Below are 26,408 nucleotides of genomic sequence, written 5' to 3'. Positions count from 1 at the left end.
AGACGCGGGGCCGGAGCCCCGCCCTCGCCCCGCCCTCGCCCCGCCCACCGAGCTCCACGCATGCGCGCCCGAGCCAGCGCCGTGCTGGCTCCGTTTGAACGCGAGCGCGGGCGTTGCTCCGCTGTGACGGCGGCGCCGGCTGCGAGCGCGGGGGTCCCGGGGGTCCCGGGGGGCCGCGGCGGCGGGGGCGGCGGGGGCGGCGGGGCGTGGTCGCGTGCGCCGTCCGGGGGCAGGCGCGGGCTGCGGTGGGAGTCGCGGACCGGTGCGCTTTTATCCGCTGTGGAGAAGGAAAACGGTGAGCTCGGCGCGGGAGCGGGGGCCCTCAGGTTTGGAGTTTCCGTCAGGGCGGCGGGGGCGGGGGCCATCCGGGGGCGGGGGGCGGGGTGCCCTCGGTGACGGAGGCCGCGGGGGGGGCGCTCTTTCCGGCCTGGTCAGCCGCGGCCTCTTGCTCTGGGAAAGCAGATGTCGGGCCGCGACACGTACCCGCGCAGCTGCCGTTCAGTCCCCGCGGGCTCCGCCCGCTCCTCTGGCGCCGAACGTTCCGTTTTTGGTCAAAGGTAAGTGCAAATTTTTTTTTTTTTCCTCTCCGTTTAACATTTTATTCGTCCCGAGTGATGATTTCCCTCTGGAGACGCGAACGGACGTGTTTGCGGAAGAAATGGGAACATAACGTTGGCGGTGCCTCCACAGGGTCCCGCGGGGGAAGGCCTGGGGCCCCCTGGCGATTGTCCGAGGGGCGATGCTGCGCGTAGGGGGTTGGTTTTTTTTTTTTGTTTTTTTTTTACGATTTTATTTATTCATTCATGAGAGATACACGCAGAGAGGCAGAGGGAGCAGGCTCCACGCAGGGGGCCCGACGACCCGGGGTCACGCCCTGGGCCGAAGGGAGGTGCTCGACCCCAGAGCCCCCCAGGCGCCCGCACAGGGTTTCCTTAGACTAGTCATTGTACTTTGGTCTGTTTGGAAGCTTTCAACAGCAACAGAAAAATCCAATTGCGGATTTCCGTTTTTTGCCTCCTGTGAACGAAAATACATTGTCCTCAGCCGCTTGCTAAGATCCGGAATCCAACAGTTTTATCTTTCAGAGGTTTGTTTCTGTTTTTGGAATGCATTGGTGGCCTGTGCCGTGTTGGAATAAGGGGAAAAAATGTTTGGTCAACCAGTATTTACTCCAGAAAATCTAAACGGCGTTAGGGAGAGGGGTCACGAAAGGGCAGGGCTGACTGTCTCGCGGTCCTTTAGAGGGAGCGCCACATCAGGGCGTCGGGGGAAGTCAGGCCGGGTGAGCGCTACCTTCTGGGCTGCTGCTGCTGCTGTCACCTGTCCTGCAAGGGCAGGTGCATGCTCCGAGGCTAAGGCAGGGCGAGGTTTTACTCCGTTTTCAAGTGGAAAACTTTCAGTATTTTGGCATCAAACTTAATAGTCACTGAGATTACATTAAACGTTGTTATAACTTAAACATTCCCAAAATTTTATAGCCCAAAGGTAAACGTATTATCTTTGTAACATTGTAGGGTGTACTAAGTCCTAGACGTCGGTTTTTTTTAGTACAGAAGATCCATTTCCACTGATTTGATTTTTTTCAAAGTACTGAAGTAGTGCCTGTTCATTCTGTGATTTTTTTTAGTTTTTCAAACATAGAGCCTATTACCATATTAAGGTAGACAGGAATTCTCTCAATTTTAGTAATGGAAAACAGTAAGATGAATATGTTGTCAATTTCCAAACTATGTCTCTTTTAAAAGAGAGGTAGGGTGAATCTAACATAAGTGAAAAAATAGTAAGGGCATTGCCATCAATGAAGGTGAGAAAATGATTAACAGTGTTGTTTTGGGGAAAGAACATGTTGCTGGCTCAATAAACTTGGTAGTTTATCTCTTTGTAATAAGTACTGTAAATTATCTTGTCAAGTTTTCCCTGGATGGGGGGAGGAAGGGTTGGCTAAAGTTACATATTGGCATTTACAGCATTGAAGGTAGATATTCTTCTGTGTTGTTTCCAACACCTCGTTTGATGGCTTTAAAAATTTATTGAGCACCTGCTATCTGTAATGCATGATGGTAGGCTATGAATTGAAAAATATTCTGTATAGGAGAATGTTAGGTATTGTGATGTCATAAAATCTGTCCCCATAAGAAAAGACTGTACATCAGTAGTTTTTAGGACTTAAAAATAATGATTACTCTTCCCTTGGTACTATTCTCAGATAATTATGTATATAAAATTCTAGGCACATAACAGGTACTCAATAACTATTTCTAAATCAGTGATGAAGGAATTCACAATAATTACAATAATAGAAAATGTATAATGTGCATTGCCTAAAAAGGATAATAGAAATGAATTTTATTCTTTAAAGTATATTATAAAAGATTTACGTATTTAGTAATTTTTCTTTATAAGACTATTACTCCTTTTAATGGAATCTTAACCTTTTGTTTTTCTGTTACAGTTTTTAAGAGAAATGAATAGAAATAACCCATTTTGAAGAAGCCATGGCAAAATCAATTCCAAAACACAGAGTTTGTTCTCGAGAATCTTCAGTATCTTCTCTGTTAGCAAGTTGCAGCCTGAGTGGTAGTAATTCCTCTAACTCTGATGGCTCTTTTCAGTATAAGAATAAACTGTATCGTTCTGCATCTCAGGCTCTGCAGGCCTACATTGATGATTTTGATTCAAGCCACCAAATGTATCCTGGTGCAAGCACGGGAAAGGTTAATGCTGGTAGATGTTCTGCTCATGTGCCAGAATTCTCCAACTGTATTTATAAAGCAAACCATGGTATGCTGTTAATTGTGTGTGTTTTCCACTGATTTAAAGCATTTGAGGGATGTATTGTAGCCTTGAAAAACTAGATAACTTTTTTTCTTCCTTCGGGGTAAAAAAAAAAAACAAAAACTTTCATAATATTGAGGTCTGGATACTTTTCTTAAATGATTCTGTAATTCTCTGGTTCTCAGGAATTTTCAGCTAACATCTTCTTGTGACCTTGGAGGGGAAGCTGATGAATGTAACTGATAGTAGCAAGTGGTTGATCCTAAACCCTTAAGCCATTTTATCATAGCATAATGGAAAGAGCATTGACTTGGTGGTTCTAGGTTTCATTAACCAGCTTGGTAACTATACAGAGCTCAGTCTTTCTGAATTCATGCTTAGTCAATCCCAGTTGACAGAATAAGACCCTGTCAGTCTTCCTGATGTGTATTCTGTGGGACAGTACTATACTGTGTTAAGAGTTTCTCCTTGATAAGGCTTTCACAGAGACCAGTTCGGAGACTATATTTGTTGATGACCTAGTTAACACTTTACTGAGTACTTACAGGATGGCCCTAGTATGGAAAAAATTTGCATTCCACTCTTAGAAGTATGTGGACAGTATATTCCAGAAGAGTGTTAGAATGGCTGTTCTCTCAGTGTTAGTGTTGTTGCAGGGTTAGTAGGCAGATTATTTTTCCACCTAGTTTAATAGCATATTTTTCTCCTATGTTGCAGCCAGTGTTGAGTGACCAATATTAATGTGAATGTATTTGTGCATCAGGTATGTCTGGATTTAAAAAGTTGAAGAAGCAATAAAGAACACAGGAAAATTTGGAGACAAAAGTCTAGAACTTAAAACAAATTAGATGTGAGAAAAAAAGCATTGTATTCCATCAACCTATACCTTTTATACTTTTAATCAAAGCTTTAATGAAGATAAGGGAAAGCAGCAGAAATGATTCTTAAATTCTTCATTCTATCTACTGTTGAATATTATTAAGTATTGTTATAGGAGTGTGATATAGGAAAATAAGCAGAATTATGCTTTGTTTTTCAGCTTTTGAAAATCTTGATCCCAAAAAAAGCTCTTCATCCTTATTTTGTAGAAGAAAGACTATTAATGACATAGACTCCATTAGCCTAACAACTGATGATCTATTAAAACTTCCAGCGGATGGATCATTTTCTTTCACTAACATTGGATTAAGTCACCGAATTAGCAAGAAAAACAAGAAGTGCATTGGAAGACTGAGTTCATGGGATACTGAAAAGAAACAAAATTTTCAAGAACCTTCCACTCCTTTGTGCAAGGATAACGTAATTACTCCTGTTATATATACAAATATAAATGGAAGGCATCGTGGTAGGCTAAAAAACCCAAAACTTGTGAATAAGACTAATAAATGCATTTCAGAACCATCTTTATCGTTTTCCAAGAAATTGTCTTTCAAGGACAGTGCAGAACACAGTTGTGAAAAGAATTACCCAAGATGGCTCACTAGCCAGAAATCTGACCTTAATGTTTCAGGAATAACTAGTCTACCTGACTTCACATACCCAGTCTGGCTCCATCATCAAGACTTGCTACCTGATACAAAGAGTCAAAGGATTTCTAAAATATTTAAAGAAGAACAGTGTTCCCCTAGGCATAGTTACCAGGCACAAAGAACTTCTCGACTTATGAATAAATTAGATTGTTTTGAATATTCTTTTGAACCCTCAAACATTTCAGATTCCTTGAGTGATGATAAAGGATTAATTAATGAATGTAAATGTGATTCTGAACATAGCCACTGTCAGTGTGAGAATCCAGTTCTCCCAGGACCAACCAAAAAGCCCTTCAGTGGTAATTGTTTTGTTTTTAAGAACCAAACTGCTGTAAATTTGACTTCATGTCTAGGAGATGCTTTTCTTTTTTTTTTTTTTTTTTTTAATTTTTTTTGAGATTTGATTTATTTGATAGCACAAACGGGGAGCAGCGGGAAGAGGGAGAGGGAAAAGCAAGCTTCCTGCTGAGCTGAGCAGAGAGCCCAACACTGGGCTCAGTCCCAGGACCCTGGGATCATGACTTGAGCCAAAGGCAGAACCTAACCAACTAAGTCACCCAGGTGCCCCTCATCTAGGAGCTTTTATGATATATTCTTGATATAGTGATCAGATGATAAATCTTTTAAACACTTACAGTCTTCATTTATGTAGCATTTTGTGCCTAGGAAATGTCTTTTCTCCCCCTTCTTTGAAATGTTCTAAAAAAGTTGTTACAGTTATGTATGTATTCCAAATTATCTGAATTCTTATTTGTTGCCTTTGAGATTTTGCTGTGCTTTGCATTTATTTTTTTTCTTAATTCAATCTTTTACATTAGGTGACAAGATTGAATTGCTTATCCTGAAGGCCAAGAGAAATCTAGAGCATTGTAGTGAAGAGTTACCGAAGTCTACAAAAAAGGATGATAGTCCTTGTTCGTTAGATAAACTTGAAGCAGAAAGATCATGGGAAAATATTCCTGTTACTTTGTACGTAAGTTACAATGGAAAAACTCTTAGTTTTCCAAATGAAAAATGTCATGTGAACAGTTGATTTATTTTTTAAGTAACTCAATGATAATTAACCATAATGACATGTTAATTGTACAGAACATTGCTTTTTGTTTCTTTAAATTGCATTTTTCAGTTGTTACCACAAGATGGTGTACTGTTTCATAACCTTAGGCACATTGTATAACCTTTGTTTTTTTTTTTTTTTTTTACGTTTCTTGTGTTGAATTGTAAAATATTGATTTATGTTTAATACGAGGAATCATAGCCAAAACCAACTATTTTGCAGATTGAGGAGTGTTGTGAAATTCTTGTTATTTTCTTTTTACTGTAAGTTTTTTTCTCCCTCTATATTCTCTCCATATATAGAGCTATGCAATTATCCAGTTCTTTACATTTTACTTTCCCTTAGTTGTCATTTTCCTTAAACGGTGGTGTGTTTTTTGGTGTGGTATAAATTTTTGTAGTTTCTAAGATTGTTTTCATTTGTGTGTTTAGCCTTTTGTGATACAGTTTCCAAGAATAATTTAAACACTGTTTACCTAAATACCTTTGAATATGAGTATGGAGTAAGAATTGAGCTTAGGTAGGAAAGCTTTTTTTCTTAGTGATATTATTATGTCTGAACTCATCAGCAGTGCATTCTTGGTGACCCTATATCCTGCCTTAGGCTCAGGTAATTTCTCATCTTCTGTTGGCTAAACTTTGGTTCTCTTGTAGTCTGTTATAGACAGAATCTGTTAATTTCTGGATCCATTTTTTTTTTTAATATTTTATTTATTCATGAGAGAGACACAGAGAGAAAGGCAGAGACACAGGCAGAGGGAGAAGCAGGCTCCATATAAGGACCCTGATGCGGGACTCAATCCCGGGACTCCAGGATCATGCCCTGGGCCAAAGGCAGGCACTAACCACTGAGCCAGCCAGGGATTCCCCTCTGGATCTATTCTTGATCACTTCTCAGTTGAACATCTTATTTTTCTGAATGTGGACGCTGACTATAGTTCTGGTTTAGAGTCCCAGCTCTGTGAGTTCTTTGCTGACACCTTATACAAGTTACACTTCTGCTGTTTTACAAATTACTACTGTTTTGTACAGATTCTACTTTGTACAAGTTACTTCTACCTTGTATAAGACCTTATAATAAGTTCTTCTACTTGGGGTTGCTTTGAGGATTCGTTTGATTAGAAAATATATATAAGGTACTTAGGACAATTTTTGACTTCTGATGAGCTCTCATAATTATTAACAGTGATGATGATTATCCAGAATATTTTTTCTATATTTAGCTTCATTTTTCAATTGTTGGTTTGATAGTATCTTTATTCACTTAATTCTTTTTTTTTTTATTAATTCTTAAACTTTTTTTCTAATTTCTTATTTTCTGGTCAGTTGGTCTTTGTAAAGTACCGTAACTGTAATGCTTTGCTTTCACTTGCAACCAAAATGAGTGAGCAAGTAGTATAAGAAGTGTTTAAGAGTAAAATTTTTGAATGCATCTAGTGTGTTATGTAATTAGATATATAATTTACGCTTGTATAATTATTATCACAATCATTGGTTTGGCCCAGGACCTTGTATATAGAAGTTGACGTCTGGAAGATTGAATTCATATTGTGGTGGATATGTTTGTACATAAAATGAATGATAGATTGTGAGAAGAAGGAATAGATCTGACAAGTTCCATGTGATGTTGACAACTTATTGATAATCTATCATCAAAACAAAAATTGACTAGGAAGTACTCAAGGTAGTATACTAGAAGGTAGAACACAATCAGATAATTACTTTTTTGTTTGACATTTTTATAATGGAACATTTCAAAGAAATACAAAAGTAGAAGAATAGTATAATGAATCCCCTTGTACCCCACACTCCTCTTTAGTAATCCAATAAATGCTTTTTGATGGTAGCGGATGGATGTGCAAACTCCTTTGGTAAAGAATGGGCGAAAAGACTACTTGGGAGCAAGAAAAGCTCATAGTAAGTTACAAATCAAATGAGTCAATAATGAACTAGTGTTAATTATTAAGAAAAATTCAGAATTGTGACATTTAAATGTTATAGAAAGATTCTTCGATATCTGAGTAACTTGGGTTAGAAATACATTTTGTGTTGATATATAAATAAGAGAATGAGTTTGTGTGTTCTCTGTGACTAATAGAATTCGTTTGGGGAAAATTCTGACTTTTGCTGGGTTTGCCCTTTGTTCTGCTATCCCTTGAAACATCAAGAACTAATATTTGTTGAGCATCTATTATATGTTCCAGGTACATAGAGTTACTTTATATAGTACTTCTGCGAGATAAGTGGACCACAAATGTAAAACTGAAATTTAGATAAATAAGTTATATATAGTCACATAGTGCATGGGATTGGGATTTGAACTCAGGAATTTTAATTTGAAAATCGATCTTTTTCCACTGTAATCTGTCATCTATGTTAATACCAGTTCTGAAGGGCAAGTCCTATTGCTTTGACATGGAAGAGCACGTAACTGCTATTCGAATAGAAACTCCTATATTTGTGGGGGGTTTTATTATAAATGGGTAACTGTGTTAATTTGGAAAAATGTACTGCTTATTTAAAACAAGCTTTTGGAGTGTACCCTATAGTTGAAGGCTTATTTGTTTCATTTAAGACTGATGTTTTTACTTTATTCACAGTTTTTTCTTAAAGCTTTAAAGGAGAAACAAGGAGATAGGGAGGGTTAGATTCTGGTATCAGTTTAGGGAGAAGACGAAGGAATTACCAAGCAAAATCAATATGAATCATATCTATAATGATTGTTTCTTGGTGACTGTTTGTGTTTAAATGATAAGCATTCAATTATACACTAATTTTTACAAATTGGGAACTTGATTACTATCTTGTATCCTTAAATCCTATTTAGCAAATCTCCTGTTCCTGTTAACTCTGATGATAGTCCTCAACAAACTTCACAAGCAAAGTGTGCTAACGGGTTCCTTGAAGATTTTTTAAATAATGATAATCAGGTGGGTGAAGTTAAATCTTTTAAACTTATTAAAAGAGGACTTTTTTAACTTCTTAAAAAGGATTTATGACTAATATACAGATTTCAATTTCTAAGATGTTGAAACAAAAAAATGCTTCAAATTCCCTTTTGGGGCAGCCTGGGTGGCTCAGCGGTTTAGCATCTGCCTTCAGTCCAGGGCCTGATCCTGGAGACTCGGGATCGAGTCCCACATCGGGCTCCCTGCATGGAGCCTGCTTCTCCCTCTGCCTATGTCTCTGCCTCTCTTTCTCTCTGTGTCTCTCATGAATAAATAAAATCTTTAAAACAAACAAACACAAATTCCCTTTTGTTCAACACAATTGCATAAAACCGTTGCTCCTAGAATTATTGATGATTTTGTTTTAAGTATTCTTAAATAGAGGGACCTGGGATTGAACTCTACAGAGAGCTTAAATTATCGTGTTTTTTTTTGTTTTGTTTTTTGGGGTAGTGTACAAAGCATATCATTATAGAGTATGTTCTATTTTCCCATACAATGGTTGATTATTGAGAGTTGTGTTTCTAACTTTAGAAAATTATAAATTTCTATAATTTAAAATTGAAAAATTATCATCCAGTTTTGCAAAATCAGCATATGTGCTTGCAGTAACCCTAAAGTAAAGTATAAGAGTTTATATGTACATATAAGAAATTGTGTATCATTTAATATAGAAATATAGCCATGGCTGTTAAATACTAGATCATTCTTTTGAGGTCTTAAAATGTGGAAGATTTGAGAGGTTGAACACTCAGCAATTAGCTGCAAAATTGAATAAAATAAATTCCTCCTGTGAAATTTATTAGAGAAAGTAGCGGCTGTCAGAATGTTTGACCTTAAAACTTTGTGTAAGGTACTATTACAGATATTGAGTAAGTAAAGCTTAATTATCAAATATTTCTTCGGCAAATATTTGAGTACTAAACACTTTTTTAAGAATTGTATTTCTACTAGTAAATAAGAGGGAGGAAATCCTTGGATTTTTTATTCCAATTAGACAAAGTAAAAAAAATAGTATGTGATATATAAGGGAGTACTGCAAGTGTGAAGAAAAATTAGTTGAGATAGAAAAATGAGGTATAATTTTAGTTAGGGTAGTTAGGAATGACCTATCTAATGAGGTGATATTTGAGCAAAAACCTAAAATGAGTGAATAAACCAAATATACATGGGGAAATAACTTTACATTTAGAGGTAATAGTGCAGAAACCCCAAGGCAGAATTACATTTGGCATGTTCAAAAGAATGTAGGGTAGCTCAATCAGAATGAACAAGGAAAAGGATGATAAGAGGTAAGATGGGGAAAAAAAAAAAAAAAAAAAAGTAAGATGGAGAGGTAACCAGGAACCAGATGGATCATGTAGGGTCTTAAAAGTGATAGAATGAAGATTTTATGTTATATTTAGGTGAGATGAGAAGCCACTGGAGGGTTTTGAGTGGAAGAATGAAACAATCAGATCTACATTTTAAACTATAAAATGACAGCTATATGGAGGGAGCATAGACTTAGAACTGGTGAAGGAGCAGGGAACCCAATTAGGAAACTTTTGTCATCTTTCTGGATAGGATTGGCTTAGGGTGGGTACATTGGAGGTAGTCAGAAACGAGTAGACTTGGCATGTATTTTGAAGGTAGACCTAGTAGGATGGAGATAGAATTCAAAGAATGAATCCGAGATACTTGAGTCAAGGAGCTAAAAGATTGGGTGAGGAACAAATTTAATTAAAGAAAGAAATTAATTTAATTAAAGAAAACTGGTAGAGGAACAAATTTGGGGAAGTTCTTTTAAGTTGAGATGGATGAGTGTAAAAGATTAACCAGCTGGTCCCTTTTCCCCTGCCAAGACATACATAATCTCATTACCAGGGTGTTTTTGTTTTGTTTTGTTTTTAATAATTTTTAAAGATGTGTAGAAAGTTCTTGTCACCTTTTTTCAGATTCCCTAATATTATCATATACCATAGTATAATGACCAGTAACAAGGATTAACGTAGGTACAATTCTGCTACCTTACACTAATTTGACTAGTTTTTCTACCAATGTCCTGTTCCAAGATCCAACATTGTGTTTAGTTGTCATGTCTCTTTAATCTACTTTAGTCTGTGACAATTCTTCAGTCTTTCCTTATCTGTCATGACCTTGACACTGTGTAAGAGTACTGGTCAGTTGGTTTTGTATAGTTCCTTAATTTGGGTTTTCTCATGATTAGAGTGAGGTTATGCTTTTGACAAGAATGCAACAGATCATGCTATGCCCTTTTCAGTTCATCATAACCAAAGGTTCACGATATATTGATATCATTGATTTATTGTATGTGTCTTAGTCGGGCTACTGTATAAAATACACTATACTGCAATAAATATGCAACAGACCTGGTTGCTTAAACAACAGACATTTATCTCTCACAGTTTTGGAGGCTGAGGAGTCCAAGATCAAGGTGTCTGGTGAGGTCCTGCTTTCTAGTTTGCAGATGGCCATCTTCTCCATATGATCTCCCATGGCAGAGAACAGGGAGGAAGCAAGCTCTCCTGTGTCTCTTATGAGGGCACTGATTGCATTCAGAAGGCCTCCACCCTTGTGACCTAATTACCTCACAAAAGTCCTTTCTTCAGATACCATCACATTGGGATTAGTCTTCAACATAAGAATTTTAGGGGAACACAAACATTCAGTCCATAACAGTATGTTAATGTAATAATATATGAAGTTATAACGTGTTAATACTTGTGATGTTAACCTTGAACACTTGGTGTCTACTGGCTGTCTCTTTACTAAATTACAGTTTCCTCTTGTCATTAATAAATATGGGGAGATACTTTGACACTGCAAATAATCTCAAAATTTCAGTCACCAATGTTACCATCCATTGGTGGATTTTCTTTTCTTTTACATTAATTGAAGTTCTTATAGAATGAAGAACTGTTCCTTCTCCCCATTTATTTATAAATTAAATTATTTATATTGGTAGGGACTCATAGATTCTATATTTAGATTCTAAGTTTTTAATACAATATTGTTATTTCCTTGCTCAAATTGTTACAGTTTAGGCCATAAGGAGTTCCTTCAGGTGGTCCCTGTGTCCCTTTGACATATCCTCATCTTTTTTTTGAGCACTTCTCTGTGGAGCCATCTAGAAACTAAGATCCAGCCACTAGTTATGCTTATTGCTACTAGACTTTCTCATCAGGCAGATCTAGGAAACATGTGTGTTTACTAATCCACACATATCTGTATATATGTATATTTTATACGTGTGTATAAAATCATGAGTTCATACTGATACCTCTGACTCCACTCCAGTCCTACAGGGTTTGTTTTAGCCTTTCCTGTTCCTTATTTGTATCTTCTTTCCACTGGTGAGAATCCCTACTACTACCCATAATCCCTTAACTGTTTGTTTATTTTAGCATATACATAGTTTGACAAATGTTACTCCATATGCCTGTAAGAAACAAATTTACTACCGATATCATATTATTTATATATAATTCTTTTGATCTTGGCCTTAAAATATCCAAAGTACTGCTTTCAAAAGTTACTTTGGTTAATTATTTTCTTCCCAACCCCTTCAGTTGTGGTTGTGGTCATGTTGTTCAATTTTAATACTGTCAGGTGGTTCACTTTTATGGTATATATTGGGCTTAAACCACATTCTATTTGGTTTAAATTATTTGCTTTTTTAATATGTGAAACATTATTGTAGTTCTGAGATAGCTATACAAAAAGATACACTCCAAGACATTCACTACCAGGTTTCAGTGATGAGTCTCAGGACAAATTCTATCAGACATTCAGACATACCAACATTTATTAAAAATTCATTAGTGAATGGCCCAGACAGTTCATATAATCTTTTTTTTTTTTTAGTTTTCTTTTTTGGAACTCTGATCACTACTATGCATGAAAAATTCACTCCTGGGTGGCTCAGCGGTTGAGCATCTGCCTTTGATTCAGTGTGATCCTGGGATCCGGAATTGGGCCCCACATCGGGCTTCCTGCATGGATGGAGCCTGCTTCTCCCTCTGCCTATGTCTCTGCCTCTCATTTGTCTCTCTCATGAATAAATAAATAACTCTTTAAAAAAGAAAAAAAAAAGGGAAAGAAAAATTCACTCCAGAAGCAGGCTTTTGTAGCCCTTATGGTTGGCATCAGGTGACTAGAAATTCTTCTAAGTCAGTGGCTGGATGGAGGTAATTTAGAGATAATGCTTCAGGTGCTGTCTGCAAGGGTTAGAGTCAGGAGTATAAGGCTAATTGGATCTTTTTTTTTTTTTTAATGTATTTATTTTTATTTGGTTGGGGGAGGATGGGGCAGAGGAAGAGGGAAAAAAGAGAATCCCAAGCAGACTTCCCAACTCGGAGCTTGATCCTACGACCCAGAGGCCAAAACCAAGAGTCAGATGGTCAACCAACTGAGCCACCCAGGTGCCTGAGGCTAATTGGATCCTTAAGCCTTGTTATTTTTCTTTATTTTACAAAATTTGGTGAAATAAATACAACATAATACTTGTTCTTTTAACCATTTTTAAATATACAGTTCTATGCAGTAAGTACCTTCACATCCTTCACATTGTTGTACAGCCATCACCACTATCTATTTCTAGAACTTTTTCATGTTCCCCAACTGAAACTACCTATTCAGTACTAACACGCCATTCCCGTTCTGCCCACGTCTGGCTAGCACCATTCTATTTTCTGTCTCTGAATTTGACTACTCTAGAAACCTTATGTGTTTTGGTCTACTATGGTAAAAAAACATACCATAGGCTCGGTGGCTTAAACAATAGAAATTTATTTCTCATAATTCTGAAGGCTGAGGAATCTAAGATCAAGGTACTGGCTGGTTCTGTTCCTGTTGAAGGCTCTCTTCCTTGCTTACAGATAGCTGCCTTCTCACAGTGTCCTCACATGGCCTTTTGAGTTCTCGGGTGTCTCTTATCAGAAGGACACTAATCCTGTAGTGTTAGGGCCCCACCCACATGACCTCATTTAACCTTAGTTACCTCACAGTCCTTTCTCCAAATAGAGCTGCTTTTGAGGTTAGGGCTTCAACATGAATTTTTTATGGTGGTTAGGAGCACAGTTCAATCAATAGTATCATACAGGAAGAATCTTGCAATATTTTTCCTTTTGTGACTGGCTTATTTTGCTTTGCCTGATGTCTTGAGGTCCATCCATGTCGTATCATATGTCAAAATTTCCTTCCTTCCTTAGACTGAATAATACTTCATTGTTTGTACCATGTTTTGTTTACCCATTCATCTGTGATGGATACTTGGGCTGGTTCTGCCTTTTGGCTATTGTGAATAATACTATTATAAATATGAGTGTACAATAATCTGTTTGAGTCTCAGTTTTTACTTTTTCTAGGTATATAACCAGAAGGGGATCATGTGGTAATTCTGTTTAATTTTTTGAGGAATTGGGATCCCTGGGTGGCGCAGCGGTTTGGCGCCTGCCTTTGGCCCAGGGCGCGATCCTGGAGACCCGGGATCGAATCCCGCGTCGGGCTCCCGGTGCATGGAGCCTGCTTCTCCCTCTGCCTGTGTCTCTGCCTCTCTCTCTCTCTCTGTGTGACTATCATAAATAAATAAAGAAAAAAATATTTAAAAAAAAAAAAAAATAATAATTTTTTGAGGAATTGCCATACTATTTTCCATAGCTGCTGCACCATTTTACATTTCTACATCCCATTTCTTATACTCTATTCATGTAACTGTGGAGAGTGTGCTTAACTTTGAATCTCTTCACCAATGAGAGCCTATTTCTAATATTTTTTGTGCTTGTCAACAGCTTAAAGTTTAAATACTATGTATATTATATTGTCTATGCTGAAATCTGTTGTGTGGCTTTTTTGCCACTATGTGGATAGTTATCAGGATACAGCACTCATTTGGAAGATGTAAAAATAATAGGTTGGTAAGAAGACTTTAGAAAAGAAGTTTTAAAATATCCCTTATAGATTCTCTTATGTAGTGCCCTTCTTGGACACAGATAAGATCAGTGATAATTAAAGTATAAGTATTTTTTAGGTAGCAAGGAATGTGTGGCCAATGAATAGGTGAAAAACTAGCATTCTCTGTGAAAACATACTGCATTTAGAGAATGCTATATTTGAAATTCTAGTCATTGTTCAGCTGATAACCAGCTTCATTTACATACCCAAAAAGAAAATGTCAGCCTACCTGAGCCCTGAGGACTTTTTAGCTCTAAAAATCTATGATTTTAAATGTCTAAGTGAATGCATTGCAAATGTGAAGATGTACTGTACTGTTCATTGAAAAGAGCGGAGACTAGGGCAGCCCGGGTGGCTCCGTGGTTTAATGCCGCCTTCAGCCCAGGGCCTGATCCTGGGGTTCCGGGATCGAGTCCCGCATCAGGCTCCCAGCATGGAGCCTGCTTCTCCCTCTGCCTGTGTCTCTGCCTCTCTCTCTCTCTCTCTCTCTCTCCATGTCTCTCAATAAATAAAATTTAAAAATACTGAAGGGTTATTACTCTTTAATATATATATATATATATGTGTGTGTGTGTATGTGTGTAACTTTTTCCTCCGTGAATTGCTTGGTTAATGATTCATCTATTTTAACCTCAGAGTTGTACCCTTTCTGGAGGGAAACATCATGGTCCTGTTGAAGCCTTAAAACAAATGTTATTTAATCTTCAAGCAGTACAGGAAAGTTTTAATCAGAATAAAACAGCAGAACTGAGAGAAGAGATTAATCAAGTAAGTACAAACTTGATTTATGAATTGAAATCTGGGAATGTGACTTGAGATCTATGTAGATATAAGATTTCTTCCTAGATCTTTTTCGGCTTGACTTTTAGTTTTATGTTAATAAGCATGCCACATAACATATTGTAGAGTTGTACTATTGTTATTTTTTCAGAAGGTAACTTATCCAGATTTAATACTATTAGATTTCTGCAGTTGTGTGTATCCCTGAATGGATTGTTCTATTTGGTTTATGGTTGTAAATACAACATCTTATGTAGATACAATAGTGTTACAACTGTAGTATGAAAGAATTGTAGGTGTTGTTTTTTAATGCCCTACAAAATTATCTGTATAAATCCGACTTTTTGCATTTATGTTTGGAGATGCCTGGAAAATCTTTTCAACCTTAGACTTCTCCACATAACCTTTGTCTTCTTGAAATTTCGTTTTGCTACTTAGTTTGGTACTTATAGTTGATGTAAATTTTTATTTTAAAACCATTGGAGGAACACCCGGGTGGCTCAGTGGTTGAGCATCTGCCTCTGGCTCAGGACGTGTCCCTGGAGTCCCGGGATGGAGCCCTGCATCGGGCTCCCCGGAGGGAGCCTGCTTCTCCCTCTGCCTGTGTCTCTGCCTCTCTTTCTCTGTGTCTGTCAGGAATAAATAAATAAAATCTTAAAAAAAAAAAAAATTTTTTTTTAAAAACATCGTTTTTTTGGTGTATTTCCTAGGAAGTTAGAAATCGCATTGTGCATTGGGCTGCTGTTCTGTAGGGATTGAATTTTCTTCATAATAGTATACTGTTTACAGAGAATTTATATTCTCCCAAATCTGATTGTGAATTCTAATTTTGCTACTTAATTAGCAAGTACAGTATTTGTACAAATCACTTAACCTCTTGAGTTCCAGCTTCCTCTTCTGTAAAATGAGGTTGAGAAGATAAATTGAGATAAACTATATGAAGTACTATCATAGTACTTGGCACCAGATAAAAACTTAATAGCTGGTAAATAATAAATATTTTTATTGTCATTTGGTTACTCTTATTCAGTAGAGCTTTATGAAATTCAGTTTTAATTACCAATAAATGGATCAGCTCTTGGGAACTGTCACACTCTGAATTTATTTCTTAATTTTTCTCTATACATTTTAATGATTATTATATTAACATACAGAGTGTATCCCATCCTTTTTCAGACCTTGTTGAGACATAATCTTGTTCTTACAGTTATAATTTCAAGTCAAGGTTTTATTTATATTGGACATATATTTAGAAGCATATGTGAAAGATGAATCTAGGGACGCCTGAGTAGCCTAGCAGTTGAGCATCTGCTTTGGCTCAGGGCGTGATCCCCGGTCCAGGGATCAAGTACTGCATCGAGTTCCCTGCAGGGAGTCTGCTTCTCCCTTTGCCTATGTCTCTGCCTGTCTTGTGTGTCTCTCATGAATAAATAAATAAAATTAAAAAAAAAAAAAGAAAGAAAAAAAAAGATGAACCTAAGCAGTAGTTAGATTTTTAGAATAAAGAGAAATATATATATTTTTAAAGACTTTATTTGAGAGAGATAACAGAACATAAGCCAAGGGGGTAAGCCAGGAGCCTGATGTAGGGGTTAATCCCAGGACCCTGGGATTATGACCTGAGCTAAAAGCAAATGTTTAACCAACTGAGCCACCCAGGCACCCCTAGAATAAAAAAAATATTTAATACTTTACTGAAAATTATTTGCTAGACTTACTTCCTTGGAAATGCAGACAATGTTTTTTATTCTTATTATTCACATATTAAATAGGATTTTAATTTTATAGTTATTTAATACTTTCAATATCTTGTTATATTTGGTGTTTTGAATAATAGGTTTCAGAAGACAATTTCTCTAAATTGCAGTTGAAGGAAAGTATGGTTCCTATTACTAGGTCACTTCAAAAGTAAGTATTCTCTACTAATTTCTGAATATCTATGGATACAAATCCATTTTAGCCATTCTTTTGAAATCAGAAGATTATAGGAGGATTTAAATAGTTCTAAGAGTAGATATACTTGGTATATTTAAGCTTCATGGAACATATTGTTTAATCCTGAAGTTTCCTGTTGTACTATTTCCTATTAAAATGTTCTTAGAACCTAATGAGATAACCTTAGACACCTAAGTATAATGGATGTGAGTGGCTTAAAAGAGTTCTCTTCTCATTTCTGACTAAATTTGGGATAATATCGGTATAGATATCATGGAAGAACAACTTGTTCATGAAATATGTTTTTATGTATTTCCTTGAATAAATACAGTAATCATAAATGTGTCATTGTTTGACATATCTCCACAGAAACCTCAAGTGGACATAATGTTCTGGATATAAAGATAGGTCTAAATACTGTAAGGGTGTTGATCAACCTTTTTCCTTAGTTACATTATCTTAAGTAAAAATATGGAGACTAATACATATATTTCCTATGGTCATGGTGTTGGCAGAGGAAATGGTCTTTATTTATGGGTTTGGTTGTGTGAATATGCAGTACCCTCAGAAGATGGAATACTGAACTTTAAGACATGCTAAGATTGACATTTTTTACTTTAGTAACATCATTTCACTTGGCTATAAGTGGGGCTACACATTATCTTTTTGTCCTTTCAGAATTTGCTGAGGATTTGGTTTTCTCAGGAAGTGGTGGAAAAGTGAAACACTAGACATGTAAACTTAGGACTCTAATTGCCATGATATGTATGCGTATGTGTGTGTATACACACACGCACACACGTATTTTTTTGTTTCCATAGTTTAAAAATATATGTATGTATGATTTTTCCCCCTCTACTTATAATTTTCTGGGTAGAAGTAATACCTCTTTCTTTATAGCTTGCCATAGTACTTGGATATAGTGTCCCTATCTAGGAGTCAGTGAATAATGATAATAACTAACATTTATTGAACACTTACCAGGTGTCAGTGTTCTTAGTGCTTTTGAATGTAATTCATGTGATCTTTACAACTCTATGAAGTTAAGTACTATTATTATTTTTTAATTAGGTAATAAAGATCAAGTATCAAAGTACCTTGTCCATGGTCACATAGCTGGTAAGAGGTAGAGGTAGGATTCAGATCAGATAGATAGTCTGATTTTAAAGCCTGTGTTCCTAACACTCTTCTTATTAATGATAGTGGTGCATTATCTATTTAGACTGATGCAAGGGCCTCAATTGATTATCTAGGATAAAGACTTCATTATGCTTTGAAATTTAAAGTAGATGACCTCAAGCTTATCATGTACCTTAAAAGCATTTTTTTAATTAAAAAAAATTTTTTTTTTTTTAAGATTTTATCTACTTACTTGAGAGAGATTACAAGAGAGTACAAGCAGTGGGGGAGGAGAGTTAGAGGGGGGAAAGAGAAGCAGATTCCCTGCTGAATAGGAGTCCAGTGCCAGGCTTGATCCTGGGACCCTGGGATCATGACCTGAGCTGAAGGCAGATGGTTAGCCAACTGAGCCACCCAGGTGCCCCTCTTAAGAACATTAATTTTGAATGTGGGTCACAGACTTAAATGTAGTTTTCTATGTTAAAGTATGTAGCCTGGAAGATGTTTTTCTTGGTGAAGATGAATACTGCGTCATAAGTAGTTAAATGAGCACAAAAATTGATACTAATTGTAGGTGCTTTTACTAATACCTAAATTTTTTTAGTAGTACCAGCTTTTTTCTAGCTTAGATAATAATCTTGCTTACATATAGAATGCAATTTTCAGAGAGAGTAAGATTTATGTTTTGTTAGATGGATTTTAGCTGTTGATTTTGTTGGATTAGCTGGGGCAATCTTAATTTGGCTTTTACTTACATTTCAGAAGTATTATCAGTAAGGCATTTATACTGTTAGGAAGTAAGTTTAAACTTTTAGAAGTATGTTAGTATATGTTTTCATTATTTATAACATAGATATTTTTTATTTTTTTATTTTTATTTTCTTAAAGATTTACTTATTCATGAGAGACACACAGAGAGAGAGAGGAACAGACACAGGCAGAGGGAGAAGCAGGCTCCACGCAGGGAGCCCGACGTGGGAGTGGGACTTGATCCCGGGTCTCCAGGACCACACCCCAGGCCGAAGGTGGCACTAAACCACTGAGCCACCTGGGCTGCCCATAATCTGTAGATTTTAAGGACAATTTGAAATTCAAATTGTTCTGGTTAGGTTTATGGTCTTTTCATAATTCAAAATAAACATTTTTTTCAAAGGTTGCAGATTGGGCAGCCCGGGTGGCTCAGCAGTTTAGCACCACCTTCAGCCCAGGGCTTAATCCTGGAGACCTGGGTTCAAGTTCCACGTTGGGCTCCCCACATGGAGCCTGCTTGTCTCTCTGCCTGTGTCTCTGCCTCTTTCTCTGTGTCTCTCATGAATAAGTAAATCTTTAAAAAAAAAAAAGTTGCAGATTGTATTTTGGGTGGTTTAATGACTTTTCCTAGGATGAAAGTCCTATTGTATCTTCCCCACCTCTCAAATAACAATTTTTGTTTTTAACAGTTTGATTGCTAACCAGTTTTAAAATGTCTTTCATTAGCCTTAGTAAATGCTAAGCTCTTACAGTATAGGTTCTATTTACTCTGTTTGCCACTCAGTTTTCTTGTGTTCTTCCATTAGAATTACCACTTTCACTGGACCTGAACCTGAAGTGTAAATGATTGAGTAGCTTAAAATGTGGGTTTTTTTTTCCAGAGGGATTTTGCTTTTAGGGGATCCCTGGGTGGCGCAGCGGTTTAGCGCCTGCCTTTGGCCCAGGGCATGATCCTGGAGACCCAGGATCGAATCCCACGTCGGGCTCCCGGTGCATGGAGCCTGCTTCTCCCTCTGCCTATGTCTCTGCCTCTCTCTCTCTCTCTCTCTCTCTGTGTGACTATCATAAATAAATAAATAATTAATTAAGGATTTTGCTTTTAGTAGGAACCTAAATTGTAATTGTTTTGTATCCCTAGAATTCTTAGCTTTTCTTATGCATTTACATATTAGGAACTCAATAAAAACTTACTAACTGAAACCTCCATAAGAATAATTTGCCATCTTAGCAAATGAAAAACTAGTTTTTGAGCAGGGGCTTTTTCTAGAATCTTATCTGTCATGTAAGCCACCAGTCACTCTACCCAGGCTTTGAAGAATGAGCAATAGTATATTTATATTGCTCATATGCTATAAAGGTGAGCAGCAGGAGATGATTGCAAAATCATCAATCATCCAAAAGTAATTTGTATTGGCTTTGGAATATATTGGAATTCTAATTTGGAAATGAATGTGTAAGATTTTATAGTTCTTAGTATTAAAGGCCATGCTGTGCAGACTTAATGATAGCTGGAAAGTCCTGTTTCTCAGTTCTCTTGCTAAATTTTCTGGTCTTTGTTCTATACTAGAGATACAATTACCTCTCAGATTTGTAAAACATCCTTGAGCAAAGATTTTTCTTTTATTCTGATGTTCTTTACTAAGACCAAGGGAATGGTCGGCAGTTTGCTGAGTTGTTGCTGGGTACGAGGCTGAATATAGGCCAGTAAACAGTATTTAACAACAGCCAGTATAGCCATACTAATAGGAGGTTTGGCACAGAATATCAGTAAGATAAAATATAGTTAAGTTGCCTCATTTACTCAATCCATTATTGAATTTCTGTGAATGGATTTCTATTTATTCTAATGTTCATTGATAGATACATTCTTACAATAAGACGAAGTTTTTTTTTATTTTAGTTTTTAAGGTGGATTGTTCAGCGTTGTATGTAACATAATTCTTAAATTGATATTTTCCCCATTAGCTTGCTTTTTTACTTTATAGAAAAGAAACTCAAGAATGATTTCCTTCTATAATTTTATCCTGTGCTTGTCCCTACACATAATAGCAAATCACTTTTGATAGCCTCTTCTCTAAGTAGATTGTCTTATTCTTAGCAAGGCGGATAAAGGTTAAATGAAAGGAACTGCTAGCTGATTGTGTAGCCGAGGTACAGAGACTGAAGAGTTCACATTTCTACTTAGGTTTTTTATTCATTCCCATCATACTACACCCCTCTTTTTCCTTACCATCGTTCTTATTTTTCCCTAATGTTGGCTCTTAAAGACATAAAATAGGACTAGAAAGGAAACTAGTTATATTGAGTTATAGTTATGAAAATATCAGAATGAATTTCTAATTAGTAATATGTGCTTCTTTACTAATCCATTTAAATAAGACATTTAAGAGGCGCCTGGGTGACTCAGTCAGTGAGTATCTGCTTTCAGCTCAGGTCATGATCTCGGGATCCTGGATCAAGCCCCAGAGTGAGGCTCCCTGCTCAGTGGGGAGTCTGCCTCCCTTTACCTCTCCCTCTGTTTGTGTTCTCTCTCTGAACAAATTAATAAATAAAATCTTTAAATAAAATAGGACATTTAAAAGGTAAATTAAAATTTATTTTGTAAAAACATATTAGAATGAAGACCTCTTAGATAATTTGAATAAAAGTGTTAAACCATCCTGTGGTCTTTTATTTACCTTTCACATACTGATCAGCAAACAGAGAAGGGGACGAGGTATTGGAAAGCTTCAGTGTCTCAGTCACCAGTGACACTTTGCTGTTCGGTGGATGAACAGCAAGGCTCAAAGTTGTCTAATATGTCATATGAACTTTTGGACTGTAGGCATTTATGTCATATGTCAGAAGTTTTGGACTGTTGGCAGAAAGACTACGTATGTTCTAGCAATGGGGTTAATAATTTAGTTTTCTAACTATTATATGTAACTGTTGTAATTTTGAAGTGATAAATATAAAAGATATTTTGAGATCTATGCAATGACCACAATGTGATTGAAAATATCTCGGATTTCTATGTCATATGAGGTCACAGATTTTGGTCTGTTGCTTGCATTCATAATGGAAAGAAATGCTAATTACAGATAGCATTTAGTGAAAATAGAGATGAGGAATTCCCCCCCCCATCCAATTTCATAATCCCTCTAAATCCATGGATCTCTGGCCCTCAGAGTTGTAAACATTGAGATAAGACTCTAGCTGTTTGCCCCTTGCTTTTTCCTTCCTCCCTTCCCCTTGCCTCTCCTCTCCCTCTCCCCTTTTCCCCCTTTTTTAAGATTCACCCAGTGTGGGGCTTGAACTCACAACCCTGAAATCAAGGGTCTCATGTTCCACTGACCAAGCCAGCCATGTGCCCCTTTGTTTTGAATTCATAGGTTGCTATAAATAATAAGCCTAAAAAGAAAAATATAGATCTGAGTCCAAAGTATATTCACAAATTATATTCTTTCTCATAAATGTGTGTCTCGAGAAAGAAAATATTTTTTTAGATAAAAAGTACTATAGGATATAGAAATGATAATCTCTGATTGCATAGTAACTTTGGGTAAGTTATTGTAATCTAATGAAGATGACCATCTCAAAAATTAACTAGAGTTGCCAAAAAGGGTGGCAAAATCCAGTTTCTTAATACATTTGAGTAAAAGTGTCCAAGAAGTAGAGTACAGGGAAACAGATATAATGCAATAAATAACAGTACTAGTTTCTTGCATCTGTATATCCTGGGTAAAGTGGAAGATTCATCTTATTTAAAATACATTTACCAAACCTCCCTTAGAGACTGTAGAAGAGGGTATTGTAGTTACCACCTTTTTATTTTAATTTTTAAAGATTTTATTTATTCGTGAGAGACAGGCAGAGACCTAGGCAGAGGGAGAAGCAGGCTCCATGCAGGGAGCCCGACGCAGAACTCGATCTCAGGACTCCAGGATCATGCCCTGGGCCAAAGGCAGACGCTAAACCGCTCAGCCACCCAGGGATCCCAGCCACCTTTCAACTCAACTTAGAAATTACTAACAGATGACTGTACATCATAATTGTTAATATTATTTGTTTTTGTTGGTCTCATTTATCAGACATCTGAAAAATGGTTGATTAACAGATTTTCTGATAAATCAGGTCCTTAAGGATCTGAATGAATGGTAGGTGAGAGGAAAAAGGAAGAATATTTTTAGAGGAAGACTGGAAAGCTAAGGGCCTTCACTTTTCTAATGGTTTGTTTGGGGATAATTAAGTTTTCTTCATTGAGACCTGACCTATAATCTTAGTTTTGTTTTAGAGAAAAAAACCAGGTTGTTGGTATAGTACCACATAATTGTCATTTGTTTCCCCTCATGCTCAATAAAAATGAGTTTTCCTCAACTGTAACTGATTCTTCAGTGCTTTTTTTAAATTTTAGCTATCCTGAATATACATCTTAATGAAAATACTTTGTTAAATGATATAAACAGTATTCCAAAAGAAAAAGGTATAATTTCACAGAGCTGTTGTGAAAATGACATGAAAAAAATGTTAAGTGTTATACAAATAAAACCTATCATTAAACTTTTTGGCAAACTTTCAAAGAAAAACCTCTTACCTGTCAAAAGTATATTTTTTAAAGTAAATGTTTAATTAAATGAATTATTTTAGCCCTCAGTTATTTAAATCTCAAAGTTTTATAAAGAAAAATTATAAATGTTTGATACTAATTTTATATTCATTTCTGTACTACTTTTAAAGTTAAACAATATAATCACCATTTGTTGCTGTCTGCATTGTCTGTTCAGTCCTTAATATTGCTTTATAATGTGTTTTATACTTTTTAATGAAGGGCTTTGCACCATTTATCTCGCCTGCGAGACCTGGTTGATGATACCAGTGGGAAACAGTCACCGAAAATGTGAAGAGGAAAATAAAACAGTCCAACCAATAAATAGTCACCACAGAACAAAGATGTATTTTTTTTCCTAGTGCTTAAACTGATAAATTATAAGCCATATATTATTCTGTGATTGGTTCAAGTATTATATATTTTTAAAAAAAACAAACTTGAAAACATACATAGGTTTTGTGACCTATCTTCATTTTATGCCAAAATACCAGAATGTGAACTGGAAGGACCCACACTGTGTCCTGCAGTCGGACTTTGGTTTTCAGGCCAGCACATATCCAATATTCAGAGATGGATGATGTCTGTTATTGAAGCGTATGTGGACTTAATCTTGAGCATCTTCATCATTTTATCATCTGGTTCTGGATTATTGAGCAACTCTTCCTGGTTTCTGTCCAAAATCTCTTAAGTAGACCTTTTTATACAATTAGCATCTACTTTTAAGTAGGTTAAAGGAGTATCAAAATTGTTATGGTGTATCTTATGCATGTGGAAGTATGTTACTCTTAATTTTTATAAATACTTAATATAGTTTTTGCAAATAAGAATGGGGTGGTGCAGAGCTAAAAGATATGTTTTATGTTGTGAAATCCAAGAGAAAACCTTACTTAATTAATGCTTTGATTTTGAATCTATGTAAGATAATTTTGATACTACTGGTCAGTTTATAAAACATTTTTGGGGAGTATATTTGAGAATTTAATATTTTGATACTATATTATTTCCCACATTTTAGTTTTGGGGTTAGCTCCAACTAGTAAAAGTTACGAGATCAGTGCCTAATCTCTTTATGCAATTTTTTAAGTAAACTTAAAATGAATGTAAAATCCAAAAGCAACTGTATTACAAAGCTGTTTTGTAAGAGCTGAACTTTCTTTAAAGCAATCTGTAAAGTTTGTCTCTAGCTGGAACTGAGCAGAGTTCTGTAATTTTACATTTTCTACCGATTAAACATCTAATAAGCAAGAAAGCATCTTTGTCAACGAAACTAGGAATTAAATCATAACGCATGTTTAAAAAGCCCGATGAAATGAAAAAAATTGTATGCATACAAACAGTACAAATTAACACTGCCCAAATTATAGCATCTTTGCTAGGTAGCTTTACTGTCAAATAGGAATTTCTAAGTACATTGTGTTGAAGAATTTTTTCCCCCCAAATTGAAAGCATTATTTAAGACTTTTGCTATAAACTTAGATGTCAAAAACTGTATAGAGTGAACTCTGTTATTTTTTCTTGGCCAGTGAGTCAGAATTCCCACTATACAGTTGTTTTTACCCAGTTTGAGAGTCACTTGCCATTAAGTTTTGTTTACTCTGTGGAGGTATTTTTGCCACTAACATTTTATTTTCTGATTATTGCCTTCTACTTCAAAACACAGTTTGCATGTAATCGAACATGGTATTACTCGGATGATGAAAGTATGGCTGGCTGTTAAAAATGCGGATTTTAAGTGGGTGAATATGAGGTGGATCTTAGTTGATCATATTCCTTCCAGGCCTTGCCAGATCCACCGTTAGACAAATTCTGTAGAAGACAGGGAAGGTGACTACATCAGATAATTAACTTCTATTTGCATATATGTTGATCAGACCTAGTATTTAGTACGCCTGAAAAGCATTTCTGAAGGATTATGCTATACTGACTGTCAGGCTGTTCATGGATTTGGTTAGTGCTGTCATTTCCAAGAAAATGTCTCCAATGCTAAATAAGATAAGCCACCTAAATTTTTATATTTATAACTAATATTCTAAGAAACTTGATTATACTTAAAGGAGTATTTTTCCTGTTGTGTTAAATATGGAAGCCTAGTCATTTACCTTAAAAGGGAATTAACTTTATTAAAATGATTAATTCCAACTTTTTAAAAAAAGAAATGTATAGGAGAGTCAACTAAGAACAATCTAAATGATAAATGATCATGAAATTCTCTAAAGAATTAGTTACATGTTAAATATTTAAGTATTTTTTAGTGTGAGTTATCCAGAGGTAAAAGGGTGACAACTGTATGAGACTGCTGAGCTGTAAATTAAAAGCAGACAGAACAATTACAGGTTTTAAAAATTGGAGTGGGAATATAAATTTTTATCAATCCATTACTTTTAGGTATATTTAAAAGTGTTAGAAAAAGAATTTTAATAAGATTTCAGATTTTTAGCTGAGTATGAAAAAAATTTAACAATCCTAATTCCAAAATTTTTTTGGGATAAAAGTGTAATAAGTCTATGAAGACTTAAAACTCAACTGTATATTATTGTCCTAGGAACTTTACTTTCAGTATTTCTGTGTTGGCACATTCCAGCTTCATATGGAGATTTCTGACCAAATCGAGGAACACTATCTTGGGTTTGTTTGGGTTATATGTCTCTCTAGTTTTGTTATTTCTTATTTAAAGTTATAAATGTGGATTTTTTTTTTTGGTATTCTGTTTAATGTTTAGGGTAACATTATATACAATTCTACAAAAATATTTTTTAAAGAAACATCATGAAAGATATTCCCCCTTAAGTTTCAAACACATGGAATCACTCATAGATTTGAATTTTTGTTTCATCCTTCCTGTTCCAAAGTTCACTGTGTCTCAAAAACTGTTTGGTGGAAGTGCTATCGAGAAGTGAACGTGCCAAAAGGCAAGTATTATGAAAAGAGACAGCAAAAAGCCAATAAAATTGATAATTTCTGAGCAGCAAGTTT

The 26,408-nt window shown here is 36.0% G+C and overlaps 1 protein-coding gene across 12 annotated transcripts; it reads left to right on the top strand.

The window, feature by feature from the left end:
- The first annotated feature begins 183 nt into the window (after positions 1-183).
- On the top strand, positions 184-26,408 carry C1H18orf54 (chromosome 1 C18orf54 homolog). Of its 12 annotated transcripts, none has more exons than XM_072822840.1 (10): positions 203-295; positions 463-557; positions 968-1,087; positions 2,453-2,781; positions 3,815-4,603; positions 5,123-5,273; positions 8,188-8,290; positions 14,900-15,031; positions 16,881-16,951; positions 22,673-23,209. In XM_072822840.1, exons 4-10 carry the CDS (start codon positions 2,496-2,498, stop codon positions 22,863-22,865), a joined length of 1,725 nt encoding a protein of 574 aa, XP_072678941.1. In that variant the 5' UTR covers positions 203-295; positions 463-557; positions 968-1,087; positions 2,453-2,495; the 3' UTR covers positions 22,866-23,209. The 12 variants fall into 12 exon arrangements, 9 of the variants coding, with proteins under 9 accessions (XP_072678946.1, XP_072678941.1, XP_072678940.1 ...); XM_072822844.1 differs by having other exon boundaries at positions 283-326; XM_072822839.1 differs by lacking the exon at positions 968-1,087.

This window comes from Canis lupus, chromosome 1 (genome assembly GCF_048164855.1).
Source record: "Canis lupus baileyi chromosome 1, mCanLup2.hap1, whole genome shotgun sequence".
Lineage (NCBI taxonomy): Eukaryota > Metazoa > Chordata > Mammalia > Carnivora > Canidae > Canis > Canis lupus.
Note: the sequence above shows the minus strand (reverse complement) of the source record. Positions and strands in the feature narration are given on the sequence as shown.